General features: G+C 34.5%; 1 protein-coding gene across 5 annotated transcripts in view; it reads right to left on the reverse strand.

Moving 5' to 3' along the window:
- The window catches only part of LOC136031059 (exocyst complex component 5-like), a 223,056-nt gene that overhangs the window by 140,707 nt on the left and 67,506 nt on the right, over positions 1-14,843 (reverse strand). For 3 of the 5 annotated variants that reach the window (XM_065710299.1, XM_065710300.1, XM_065710297.1), the window contains exons 13-15: positions 12,963-13,119; positions 5,988-6,148; positions 786-917 (exon numbers count right to left, since the gene is read on the reverse strand). In XM_065710299.1, the coding sequence (XP_065566371.1) occupies positions 834-917; positions 5,988-6,148; positions 12,963-13,119 (402 nt within the window). In that variant the 3' untranslated portion in view covers positions 786-833. Of the gene's footprint in view, positions 1-785; positions 918-5,987; positions 6,149-12,962; positions 13,120-14,843 lie in introns of those variants that run through there. The other 2 variants (XM_065710301.1, XM_065710298.1) reach the window with 1 other exon arrangement.

Below are 14,843 nucleotides of genomic sequence, written 5' to 3' on the forward strand. Positions count from 1 at the left end.
AATGTCATATATATATAATATCATATATATATATATATATATATATATATATATATATATATATATATATATATATATATATATATATATATATATATATATATATTCAAGTAAGTCAACCCGTAGTCAACCTGCGTGTGTTCCCCAGCGAGAACAATGGAGAACTTGCCTAACTTATAGCCTGGAGGGTTTTCTATCCCTCCTTAAAGTTAACTAGCCTCCTTAAACTTAACCTGGAGGGTTTTCTCAAACCTTTCAAAATAAAAAAGGTCTATATTTCTTATCTTAAGGAACATTTTCTTAATAAAAATGTCGTTAGAGATTTCACTAGCAATCGACTTTCCCCGAGCTAATATATATAGTATCTAATAAAAGTTAGTAAAATTCTTTAGTAATCCGAAACAATGGTTGAGATATTCATTGATAGGTTTCGAGTCCGTAATTAAAAAAAAAATCAAAGAATAAAATAAAGCTTGTATATTGCTTTAGTTAGGAAATAACTATACAAGGCTTGTCTTTTACAGATTTGCATATTCATACTTGTTTGGTAATTAAAAAAAAAACAGTTTTTCCAAATCTTCGTTGATAAACGAATTTCCCGTTTTAAACGTGTTTCGTCCAATTAGCTTGTCGACACGAATTTCATTATCCTCTCTACCCAAAAAATACTACATTCGTGTTTTCAATGATATTTTTCTACAAGATCTATTTACTATTGTCTATATAAGACACAGAAACTGTACAAAAATCAGCAAACAAGCATATCTACCCATCTCAACTCCAGGAACAACGTTATCATTTTAATGCGGAAAAAATAAAAAAGTAGGGAAAAATCACAAATTTTGAAATAACTTTGATGTCTTGAAATCAGTCCGAAGCTGAACAAAGCTCAAGATTATGGAATTGTCCAAGGCAGCCTGTAAAATAAAATGATTAAAAATAAATTAGCTAGTACCATCCAAAAAATGTTCAACTACATATATATGATTTGCGAAAAAAAATTTTTTATGATATAAAATTTTAATGTAGAATTTTGAATTTTAATACAGTACATATATGTGCATGTAAAGTATATATTATATTTCACTAAATAAATCTCAAATAAGATTTTCAGCTCAGTCTCCATACGCAAGGCATTACGCAGAGAATTTGTTCGTAAGCTCGTCGCTCTTTTTAAACATTACCAGTGCCTTCATCCTTGATCCTCGGTATTTTTGGATGAAAAAATCCCTAACATCGATGCCTCAAATATAGAATAAAACAATACAGTAAACTAATAGTATGTCCTTTTAGGACAAAAAACGTTTGAGTTGTTAGGTAAAAAATATCTAATCAGCATTTTATCTACATGGTGAAGAGCGGGGAAAACAATCTTCTCATGATGCTCCTAACAGTAGAAGGCACTGATAAAGGCCTATTGCTGCATACTTCAGTCAACATCTAGCCACTGACCGTCCTGTCCAGTGAATGAACACGAGGCTAGATATTTTCCAGAACATACTGCCAAGGTTGGATTGACTGAAGCCAGCGATTGCTACCTAAATCATGCCCAGAAGCTCAGTTCCCCTGGACATATTAAACGCCAGCCAAGGCACAAGAAAAAATTCGTTGGAAATTGATCTGGAGTGGCAGAAAGAAGCTCGCTTATAAATATCAACTCTGAGGACCAGGCGCCACCAATCCCTTATGTCTGAAGAGTGGAGGGTGACTCCCCCTTTCTTTTGAGGAACAAGATTTTTGACTTCTTCTCGGAGGTTCTAAGGATATGGGAATAATTTAACGCAACCAAGGAAGACTATATTCTGTCAAGAGGAAAAAGGATCGAGAAGCCAGATCTCAAAATACCACGCCGCAGGGCACACCAGTAACCCAATTGTTTCTGTTACTGGGGTGTGGAGGCAATGGTTCTCCGTTTCCAAGGTCTTTTGCCATAATAATAAATAATTACAATGATTTACATTATTTACATAACGGCTGGGGACCGATAGCAAACTTTGGGTTACTCACAAGCATTCCAGAAACCTAAATGACTCGATTATCATCTTGTACTCCCTATCTTCTGATATAAAGTAAGCTCTTCTTCGTTCAGCAAGTTGTGCATTTCTCAGTTCAAGCCCGCAACTAACGAAGAAGAATCATAGCCATTCGCTACATTGAGCCTGACTATACATTGAAGCTACATGCAAACCACGGAATAATGAAACCATTACAATGGTCTTAACCATTACAACGAGTAAGGATGTAGTAGCTATTTTATAGTTGATCTCTGAGCTAATCAGTCGCTCACATATGCGTGGTTCCCTTTCTTAAACTGTCAACTTGGGCTGTAAAAAATAAACCTGACAAGAATACCACGAGAGTAGGAGCACATAAGTGGTCAAACTAATATGGCATATTCGTAGTTTGTGTTTCAACGGGCGCTTACAAACTACACCGTAGAGCCTTTCACATTATCACAACTCGATACTTTACTCACGGAGAAAAGTGCCAGAATGTAGGTAGTTTCAATTACTCAACCTCAAGATAGGATTTTGCGCTATTTAAGATTATGTAATGATATAGAGAAGTTAACATGGTAGCATGGATACAGAACTCCGGATAAGTAAATAATAAATTTGTAAATAAATTAATACGCTTTTGTTGAAGAGACTTCCACGACTAATTTTATAATGATGATTTTGATAATTGTAGGCTATAATTGTGACAATTTTATGGATTGTTGCGGTAGTCTACTATGAAAGGATTCGTCTAAGCGTGAAAGTTTATTCTAAAAGTAGCATGTCCTAGCTACTTAGCTTAGACGAATTACGGAGGTAGTGAGACACTTAAAATTTTGAAAAGAATGAGAAATAGATAAGAGGAAACTTTGGAAGTTTAGTGAGATTCGTAAGGATTAAAACTTTCAGTGTCAGTTGAATGTTCATACCACGTTCTTAATTTTGAACAGTTTACTTATGATACCTGTGATGATCGTAGAGGACGCTTATGATTGCTTATGGATTGCTCCGTTAGCCTACTCTGAAAGGACTTGTTTAAGTGTGCAAGGCCATACATAGTGCCACGTGACCTAACCACAGAGCTTAGGCAAATTGCCTACGTAGCATGACACTTATAGATTGGAAACGCTGATAATAGAGGAAACTTGGGGGCTTTAAAGCGAGATTATTGAGGACTAAAAGCTCTAGCATCACTTGCATTCCAGCTTTACCAAGAAAAACTAGGTACGAGTAAATTCAAATTCGTAAATGCAAAAACAAGCTAAACTGTAAATGATTCAAAATTGAATTTCAATAAATTCTGAGCTTATTTAGATAAAGCCTGAAAGCAGGCAAATTATTTTCTTTTTAAATACTTGCTCTAATTATAAAATAATTAGGGCTAAGTTAGTGTACGCAACATAAGGAAAATGAACTCAAATACAACTATTTTGCCTTTTCGCAAAAGAGAAAAAAAGTAATGCTGCTTGGTAATGCTAGATGGCACTGTTGGTTCTAAGATGTGACCTTGAGTTTCACTTATTAACAGTTGGTATTCGCGTGGTTGCATTCCTGCAAGGGCTTCCTGCCGTGCAATCTCCTCAGTTCAACCAGAGCCTTTCAAGGAGAAAGGTGTTCCACGTCGAGGTGATTAACAATTAACCATACTTAGTCTTGAGCATGCACCTACTCAAGGCTTCGACTTCATTATATCAGTTTATTCTACGCGCCGCTTTTTTCAATTTTACCTAATTCATATTTACCAAGTTTTACTTGTGTCAAGTTTTGTTTTGAATGATACTTTTATATTCTTTGAGTTATTCATTTAGTTTTTATTCATTGCTGGAAATGGATGTTCTGTTTACAGCCCAAATATTCAATTAGCTTTAAAAAGTTTCTATTTCTACATTTCTTGTAGTCACTAGTTGGTCTTGTTTCCAAGTCTCGATCTATTGTTTTTTGTAGATTTTAACTTTATTTTTCCCTTTCATTGTTAAAAGCAGGCCTGGGAAATTATGAAAAATATCAAGAAAAATTCGTTCTATTGAGAAATTAAACAAAAAAAAACAAGTTTTTTAACTGAAAGTAAGGAGTGACATTAAAACTTAAAACGAACAGAGATTACTTCGTATATAAAAGGGGCTGCTTCCTCATCAACGCCCGGCTCTTTACGCTAAAGTTTGACTCTTTCTCTCAACTCTTCTTTTTAAAACAGTAATAAACTTTAGCGTAAAGAGCGGGGCGTTGATGAGGAAGCAGCCCCTTTCATATACGAAGTAATCTCTGTTCGTTTTAAGTTTTAATGTCGCTCTTTACTTTCAGTTTAAAAAACTAGTTTTTTTTATTTAATTTCTGAACGCTTTTGAATCAATGCATGTTTTGACTTTGGCTCTCCGCAGAGGAATAATTAAAACGAAATTCGCATATTTATTTTTTTGGCTAAATGCTTTCTCATAGTTTTAATCGAATGATTTTGAGAAAAAAAGGAGCAGGGGAGAAGCCTAGTTGCCCTCCGATTTTTTGGTCACTTGAAAAGGCAACTAGAACTTTTAATTTTTTACGAATGTTTTTATTAGCAAAAGATATAAGTAACTTATAAATTAGCTTACGTTTTGTATTCTCATGTTTTTATTACATATATGAGGGTTCACCCTCTCGTCAGTACCTCGCTCTTACACTAAAGCTTGAATTTTGTCCCAATTCATTGTTTTTTTTTTTTAATAATGCTAGAAAATCCTGCGCTCCCTTCATGGAAATTTTCTTCCCCCATGACAAATTCCTCCATAGAAAGTTCCCCCAGCATATCCCCCTCTTCTCAACCCCTCCCCTCAACCAAAAAATCCCCCTGAAAACGTCTGTACACTTCCCAATAACCATTACTATATGTAAGCACTGGTCAAAGTTTGTAACTTGTAGCCCCTCCCACGAGGACCGTGGGGGGGGGGGTAAGTCGTCCCCAAATACATAGTTATAAGGTTTTTCGACTACGCTGAATAAAATGGCTATCTCAGAATTTTGATATGTTGACTTTGGGAAAATAACTAGCGTGGGAGGGGGCCTAGGTGCCCTCCAATTTTTTTGGTCACTTAAAAAGGGCACTAGAACTTTTCATTTCCGTTAGAACGAGCCCTCTCGCAACATTCTAGGACCACTGGGTCGATACGATCACCCCTGGGAAAAAAAAAAAAAAAAAAAAACAAATAAACACGCATCCGTGATCTGCGTTCTGGCAAAAAATGCAAAATTCTACATTTTTGTAGATAGGAGCTTGAAACTTCTACCATAGGGTTCTCTGATACGCTGAATCTGACGGCGTGATTTTTGTTAATATTCTATGACTTTTAGGGGGTGTTTCCCCCTATTTTCTAAAATGAGGCAAATTTTCTTAGGCTCGTAACTTTTGATGGGTATAACTGATCTTCATGAAATTTATATATTTGAAATCAGCATTAAAACGCAAATCTTTTGATGTAACTATTGGTATCAAAGTTCCATTTTTTAGAGTTTCGGTTACTATTGAGCCGGGTCGCTCCTTACTACAGTTTGTTACCACGAACTGTTTGACATAATTGGTTCCGTATTATGAAAGGCTATTTTTGAACATATTTTTACCCATTATTTGCATTTTTAAGTAATTGACATTATACAATTTATTGTATAATATAGGCTTTTTTTTATGTTATTTGAATTTGTGGTTTATAGGGTAAATAATCAAACTTAGGACAGAGCCACGGTCCGAGCAGCAACCATTTAAGACATCGGCTAAAATTGATTTTGCGGCAATGTTGGGAAAACTGACACGACCGTGTTTCGAATAATGAACTGAAGAGTTGCTGAATTAATATTTACAGTTTACGATTTACAGCGATTTAGTTTGATGCAGGAACTGAGCTATTAATTAGTTTACTTATTCGTGTCTAAAACTATTAGACTTGAGTTTAAACTTAGTTTAGAAACTTAATCCATATTCTAGCTTCCCTATTTACACTAAAGAAAAGATAATGGACTTACAAGGAGTTCACCAGAACGGACTTGACGTAAATTGTCTGGTCGTACGACCAAGAGATTACAGAGTGCATATAAAGCATCAAAATACGCAAGAACACTAGGCATCTTCCAGGAGTCAATCACTTTCCTATATTCACTAACATCAAGCATCGCGTTCACTGCACCTACAAAATACAAAGAAGAAACGAAGAATGACACACAAGTTGGTGCAAGACAAACTAAGAAAAATAAACTACAAAAAACATCTATAATTCAGAACTAATTTTTACGCTAAGTGTGCAAGACACTAGACGTATGAAAATAACTAATACGTTTTTCCATATCATTTATTTGTTAGATATTCAATCCAAGGAGTATGGAAGGCTGATATGAGAAGAAATCAAATTACGTCTCTAAAAAAATAAAAATAATAAAGAAATAAAAAAATAGTACGGGTCATGTCAAGGACGACAGTTAAATAAAATTGCAACTAGAAAATATTTATATAAGATAAAGCGAAACCGTTGAGAAGATAAAGGTATCTCATGAGGTGATAGTTTCAACCCAAAATTAAAGCAGCTCCAGCCAGAAACTAGAAAATTTTCAAGTACAATATAAGAAAAAGCTTGGATTATATTGCGGTTGCCTCCACTCAAATCTTATTACTTGGGCCCTTTTTAGTACAACTAAAAATAATTTTAAAACTACCTATTTAAAGTCCCCTGGATTATTTTAAGTAGTTTTGGTTTAAGCAAGCCTTCGCATTGCAGAGCTCAAAACGACGATCTCCATATACCAGGTATATACTACCAAGTGCCTAATATCGCTGCTAGTGAATAGAAGTCTTGACAGTAGCAAAACCACCTTTCCTTCAAGGAAAGACAGGGGGATCAAAATCTAAAGACTGATTGTCTTTGAATATTACCGATTAGCAAGGCCTTAGAAACATAAATCCACCCCAGTCCTCAAAGAAATCCTAACAAGAGTGACAGTGCGTCGTGTTAATTGAAAACCCAAATTTTCAGATAATTGTTTTTAGATATTCATGTTACCGTGTCTAATGAAGATATATGTAATTGTATGATAACCCCCCTATCGCTCAAGTTGTTCATTCATTGACGCATAGCAGAACCAGTTTTTTTTTCGGTAGTTTCTTTAAGATTACCGTGAGACAATACAAAGAGAAGTGACAGAATAGATGGAGAATATATAATTTGGACTATGTATTTGCACATTAGGGGGAGGGGGTGGGAATAAACTGTTTGAACGGTATGAAGTTAGAAAACAATTCTTACTACATAGTATGCAAAATAATTAGACATGCAAACCCGTTACACATTACCCCCACCCCCTAATGTGCAAATATATAGCGAAAATTCGTTTCTAAAGTATAACATTTTTATATTACTTTGGTAAATTTAATTAGAATTGAGCGTCAGAACAAACATATTAGAAGAATATTAGGAAGGGGCTATATCATACAACTACCAAAATGTATTTTGCAAGTAATTTTAAACTACTGCAAAGCGAAATGTGGCTTCTCAGTTTGAGAAGGAAGTCGATTGAGTTCTTGACTTCCCATCAAACTTTGAAAAGAGATTAAGGATTGGGCTGAGAAATTAATAAGACGTTTCGCCAAAGGTTTAATGCGTATTTGTAAACTAATATGGAATCAAATGGAGAAGAAAACTTTCCTCAACTTAGATTATGCTGATGATTTAAAATCCTACAGTTTTTTTTGTTTTTTTTATTTATTCTTTACTTTTTTAATTTTTCGACGTCATATTTTATTTTTTTTTTATTTTTTAATTTTTTCTTTTTTAGTTTGTTCATTCTTAGTTTTTTTCTTTTTTATTTTTTTTTCTTTTTTAGTTTTTTTCTTTTTTTAATTCTTCTAAGTTTTTTTTAGTTAGTTTTTTGTATATATTGACGTCATACTTAGTGACAGACAGACAGTGTAACGATAAAGATAGTGTAACGGACAGACAAACACAACATTTATATATATATATATATATATATATATATATATATATATATATATATATATATATATATATATATATATATATATATGTGTGTGTGTGTGTTTGTATATGGTACCTATTTGGTAAATGTTACCTATTTGGATTCAACCTAACATGGTCATTTATGTTTATTTTTTGTTGGAATATACTATTATCCTAGTGTTCTTACTCAAAGATTGAAAATACGTGCTATGACCTTTATTAACACTAAAGCCTTTATGGGCCCTGGTTAATACAACCATTCACTTCATTATAAAAATGGAAATAAAAATATGTCCTTAATCCTGAATTAAATAATTAAGTTAAAGAACGCACCATATCAAAACCAATCAGCCTTTTCAACTTCTTTACCTCACAATCAAAACAAAAATCCTTCTCAACTTTTTTACATCGATAAGATCTATTCATTCATTCCTTTCCAATCACCCCAGAAAAGTTTTCTGTCTCGATCCTTTCAACTCTTTACTACACCCCCCCCCCAAAAAAAAAAAAACATTCAAAGAATCACTCAACATAGAAACAAATTTTCTAACACTGAACCAGGAATGATAGCTTTTAGCACCATGCTCTTGCTATGCCTTTCCCATACAGCATTGTCAGGTTTCAAATTACTTCATTTCACAAGGACAGGAATTTCCTATGCAATTGTGTTGCGAGAGCAACACTTTGGTTTTGTCGTGTTTTTTTTTTTTGTTCCTAGCACCCCGATTTCAGCTTATTCCTAGAAAGTGGTAAGGGTCTAACCTCTGCGGTTTTTACGGAAAGTGTGGACCTTAGGCCGGATTGATGAATACGACTTTACATTTTGGAAAGCTTCGTAGAACTCTTGCCTGGGGCCATAAAGGATGGTTTTTGCTTGTCCTTGAGCCAGAGCCTATAGTGTGTGAAGTGAAGAGGAGTTGTATAGCCTATGTCAGAGAGGACTATCTGAATTTATGCAGCCAAGCTTTCGTTTCATCAAACCATGTTTCTGCTTTCGAGTGGAAAGCTCCGTTCTAGCAGGCAAGCAGGCAGGCACCAGTTTCAAATTGAAGATGGACTAAAATCTATAAGTGTTAAATATATGCGACAGTTACCCTGCCCCACAGCCAATATATCTTCTTTGAGTGATAAATAGAAAAATTTAGAGAAGCAAAAAAGCGGCATTTTCCCACGGGTCCGAAAGTGCTGCCGTGATTTCGGCTGAGTTTATCATTCGGTTTTTCGCACTTGGGATTGCGGTAGAGAAATGGTATCAGATGTGCCTCTTAAACTTTAAAAGTTCTCTCATTGCTAAAGAAATTAGAGTTTATCCTTTGCTCCTTTCTAAGTGATGACGTCAGAAAGTTGGCCTACGGCAAAAAAGTCAACTTTTGAACTAAGACAGATAGATTTTTTTTTTTCGACGGCAGTCGATAGCTTTTGATGAGCTGATTAAAGTATATGTTATCCATTCTTTTGTACAAAAATTCCTTCATGAGATATACCGGTTTGAAAGTTTAAAGGGGTTGACAACTTCAGTAGTAAGGTACACACTGAAACCAAAAATAGGCCGATACCAATTGTGAGACATATAGGGGAGTTGTAAGCAACAGTCGGCTCTTAGCTCATAATCATCCTCGGCAATGAGGGGTTCGCAACTCTTACTAGTTGGTGTACCTATTTTTTGTTTCCGGTGTATTTGATGATAAGACCAATTTGGTTCCAGTGTTGGTAAGTAAGACATGTAGGGGACTTGTAAGTAATAATCGGCTGTTAAGCTACAATCATCTTCAGTGATGAGGGGTTTGAAACTTTTGCTAGTTGGTGTACCCATTTATTTGTTTCCGGTGAAATTGATGTCTTATCACGGGAGACGGACTTGTAAGTAAGAATCAGTTCACTTTGGGCTAAAAATTTGTGCAAATTGGTGCACATTGTATTCGATCTCTGTAAATCTGACGACAAGAAAGTTTGTATCAATGGTCTATCACTCACTGTAACCTAGAATTAAGTATTTACGCAACGGGTGCAAACGATACAATGAGGTAGTTTCGTAATAATTAATAGAGTATCATCTATGGTATTTTGATCCTGTAAAGTTACGGATAGCTTTATAATACCAACTAGATTATATAAGATATTGTTCCAAGTTTTCATCCATCACGATGTCTACGATTGAAAAGGATAAAGGTCATCCAATGGTCATGAACAGTTACGGACAGCTTCATAATACCCAATAGGTCGTATAAGATAATGTCCCAAGTTTTCGTAATAATTAATGGAGTATCATCTATGGTATTTTGATCCTGTAAAGTTACGGATAGCTTTATAATACCAAGTAGATTATATAAGATACTAGCTGTTGGGGTGGCGCTTCGCGCCACCCCAACACCTAGTTGGTGGGGGCGCTTCGCGCCCCCCCCAAGCCCCCCCGCGCGCGTAAGTCGTTACGCGCCATAATAGTTACGCGCCATTGTAGTTGTGTCCCTATGTCCCACCTGTGAATATAGATATATATATATATATATGGTTTTAACTACGTAAAACTTGCGAATATACAACATTCTTTGCTGTCCCATTGTCTTTGCATATAAATAGATTGTCAGGTTATCCCCCTGTTTCCCCCGGTGTCCCCGTTGTAGTTGTGTCCCTGTGTCCCGGTCGTCATTTATATTCCCTGTGTCCCGGGTCCCGGTCATCATTTGTATCCCGGTGTCCCGGTCTGTATATACATTCGTTTTTTAGTTTTGTTTTTCTCCTTTATTTTTTTCCTTTTTTTTTCTTTTTTAGCTTATTTAGATTTTTAGATTTTTTAGTTTTTTTTATTAGTTTTTAGTTTTTATTTCTTTTTAGTTTTTTTGTCCCGGTCGTCATTTATATCCCCCTGTTTCCCCCGGTGTCCCCGTTGTAGTTGTGTCCCTGTGTCCCGGTCGTTATTTATGTTCCCTGTGTCCCGGTCGTCATTTGTATCCCGGTGTACCGGTCTGTATATACATTCGTTTTTTAGTTTTGTTTTTCTCCTTTATTTTTTTCCTTTTTTTTTCTTTTTTAGTTTATTTAGATTTTTAGATTTTTTAGTTTTTTTATTAGTTTTTAGTTTTTTTTTCTTTTTAGTTTTTTTGTAGTTTTTACCTTCTTTTTAGTTTTGTTAATTTTTTTTTTTACTTGTGTCCTGGTCGTCATTTATACTCCCTGTGTCCCGGTGCTTTGTTGATTGCTAATCGAACATTCCTTTTGTCCTGGTCGCTTTCTCTTTGAGTGTCGTCATTTATTTTTTTCTTTTTTAGTTCTTTTAGTTTTTACCTTTTTTAGTTTTTTTTTAGTTTTTAGTTTTTTTAGTTTTTTACCTTTTTTTAGTTTTTTTAGTTTTTTAGCTTTTTTATTTTTTTTATTAGTTTTTAGTTTTTTTGTAGTTTTTGCCTTTTTTTTTAGTTTTTTGTCCTGGTCGCTTTCTCTTTGAGTGTCGTCATTTATTAGTTTTTTCCTTTTTTTTTTAGTTTTTTATTGGTTTTTACCTTTATTTTAGCTTATTTTTCAGTTTTTTCCTTTTTTTTAGTTTTTTTTTATTTTTTATTTTTTTTAGTTTTTTACCTTTTTTTAGTTTTTTTAGTTTTTTTAGTTTTTTAGCTTTTTTACTTTTTTTATTAGTTTTTAGTTTTTTTTTGTAGTTTTTGCCTTTTTTTAGTTTTTTCAGTTTTTTTTTTAGTTTTTTATTGGTTTTTACCTTTATAGTTTTTTTAGTTTTTTAGCTTTTTTATTTTTTTTATTAGTTTTTAGTTTTTTTTGTAGTTTTTGCCTTTTTTTAGTTTTTTCAGTTTTGACGTCACCTAATCCAGTTTTTTCAGGTGACGTCACCTGACACATCCATCCACACATCCATCCACACATCCACAGACAGACAACTTATTTTTATATATATAGATTGTTCCAAGTTTTCATCCGTCACGATGTCTACGATTGAAAAGGATAAAGGTCATCCAATGGTCATGAACAGTTACGGACAGCTTCATAATACCCAATAGGTTGTATAAAATGTCGCAAGTTTTCACCAGTCCCGATGTCTACGATTGAAAAGGATAAAGTTCAACCGTCTGCAAAGTCAATTTAGTCCCTGTTTTCGATGTTCTGTATTTCTTTAAAACCTGACTTAACCTATAGCCATGTGATTACGGATTGTGTCATCAGTTCAGGAAAAAACTCTTTTTGGAACATATCATTTTCAGAGCCTAGATGGGTTGACAAGTTCAACGTGTAACAGATAGCGAAGAAACAAAACCAAAGTGTTACTCTGTGATGAAGGGTTAGCAGATTTTGGTAGTTGGTATACCTATTATTTTTTGCCAGTATATTTCATGGTCGAAACGATATGGTACCATGTCTATCGGAGGGAAATGGACTTGTAAATAGTTATTCCTTCACGAGATACAACATTTTGAAAGTTCAGATGGATTGACAACTTCAGAAGTAAGGTAGACACTGAAACCCAAAATAGGCCACAAATACTGCAGTTGACTTTAATCCTTATTCGGAGAAACCAACTATTTACGCAACCAATACAGATGGAAACAATTCAGTAGAGTCGCAGCTATGTTTTCTTCACTCTACAAACTCACGGATAACTTTATGATGCAGGTGTCTATAGTATTTATTTTAAGATCCTTACAGATTAACAACTTCAGCCTTTAATCTAAGCGAGGAAACAAAACCAAAGTGTTGCTCTCGCAACACTTTACTCGGCGAAGCCGAACAAACGTTGTCGCAACACCTCACGTTGTCCATGCAACGTAGATCTAGTTTTCATTTAAATCAAACAGTTAAATTGAACACCAAATGTCAAATGTTCATTCATTCGTGCATGTGTTAACCTTCCCCCAATTACACTTTACTTAAAAAAAAAAAATCATATATGGCCAAAAATTAGGTCCAGAGGGGTTAAACATTTCAGAGGTATGTACTTCCTATTCTTCATTATTACATAAAAGAAAAGAAACGCCAGAATAAATCCCGTTACCAGCTGAATTGAACTGGAACTGTTGCAGATGATCGTATATTGTTCGATGAAAACGTATTCCCACTTCGGTTAAAACTGCTTCCAAATTACGTCCATCCAATGATGTCTTTATTTTCCCGATTTCCCGCTCCATAAATCTAGATACTTTGAGACAGACCTAAAATTAGAACAATCTTAAACCATTGAACAAATTTAAAAGTAGAAAGGTGTCAAAATAGAAACGAAAACAGAAGATAAACAAACCAATAAATGGGGGGTTTTAGCCCTCTACCATCACCCCCCCGAGCTCATGGATTATCCGAGGATAAACTCGGTCTAGTGATGATCATTCTAGCTGTAAAAAAAGTACGAGTTTAAAAAAGACTCGACGTCTAGATAGGGACTATCACTGTCTCAAATCGACTGATGTTAAGATTATAGTAAAATAGATAAAGATATATATAAGATAAAGTGAAAAATAAACGAGGACAAGACAAGATTTATTTCAAAACAGGGACTATTACAAACCCAAATATCATCTTGTCCACTGTTCGGCTTAAATTCTTATTTCCTTGCTGTTTCATCCCTGTATCACGGAATTTATAAAACGATCTGAAACGGAACAGTTCAACTCTCTGAGAAGCGGTTATATACCCTATAGGCCTATACTATAGGCCATTCTGCATAGGGAAGTCGTTTCAGAACTACTTTTGGTAAAACATTAAACTGCCATAAGAGGAATCAGCGAATTTGACTTTTAAGAAGATAGGTATTCAAGCCCTAAAAATCTGTCCTGTATGTCAGATTTGCATTCCTATAGATAGCGATTCTTAGGGCATAGCGACAGAACAGAACACATTAGTCCTTTTAAGACGATTAGCTTTTAAGAAAATTGACATTAGGCCCTAAAAATATGTCCTGTATGTTAGATTTTTATTCCCACAGGGTGGGATTCTTAGGGCATGGAAAAGGACAAAGAAAAGATACTAAACTAAATTACGATCTTCTAAAGGAATTGCCTAAGAAACCTACCTTAACAATAAATAAAAATATAATCCTAAACATTACGGAAAAACTTAGTATTTGTACAGATAACTAAAAGGCCTATAGCTTAAAAATCAAAGTTTGCCAAGAAAGGTCATTAATTGTATGCATAAACATAAAAATATTTGTGTTGAAAGATCTGTTCAGCAGCTGCAATAGTCAGTGAGTATTTTATTTAGTGTCCTTCCTATATTTTTTCTAGAAAATGTAATGTTCGAGAAAAACAAAACTAGCGAGAAGTCACGTTGCACTATTTAGGAATAAAACAAAAAACTATTTCTTTTTTGCAAAGAAAGACTATTCATTTGTGGAAAGTCATTATTTCCTTATAAAAGTTCTTGGCAAACATTCTCTTGCGAAAGTACAGTGTTTCAACTGGTTTAAACGTTGTCAAAGATCGTCTGAGACAGCCAAAAAGTTTAAGAGGAAGAGTGGAGGCACAAGTCGATAAAGATCCATGTGAACACAAAAAGAACTTGCAGGCTCATTGGCCGTGATTCAACCGCCGTTTCCAAACGTTTGAAAGTGGTGGGAATGACCTAAAACAAGGAAACGAAGTGCCACATGACTCGAAATTTGGATTTTAAGTTATAAGCCTTATATTGTTTTACTCTGTCTTTTCTACGTCTTCATGTTTTTTTATATGACAAATTACAAGTAAAATAACGATAAAGATTTTCACCAAACTAGTGGACAAACTAGTGGACAAACTAGTGGACTAGTAGTCCGCCAGACTAGTGGACATTAGCTCAAGATCCTGAAAGATATTACTGGGTGTGCCCATGTAATTCACATAGCGGTTTAAGGAATATCTTCTACTCTATTAAGACGATGTTAGCGCAGTTTTAAAGTACCGAG

Source organism: Artemia franciscana, chromosome 9, assembly GCF_032884065.1.
Source record: "Artemia franciscana chromosome 9, ASM3288406v1, whole genome shotgun sequence".
Taxonomy (NCBI): domain Eukaryota; kingdom Metazoa; phylum Arthropoda; class Branchiopoda; order Anostraca; family Artemiidae; genus Artemia; species Artemia franciscana.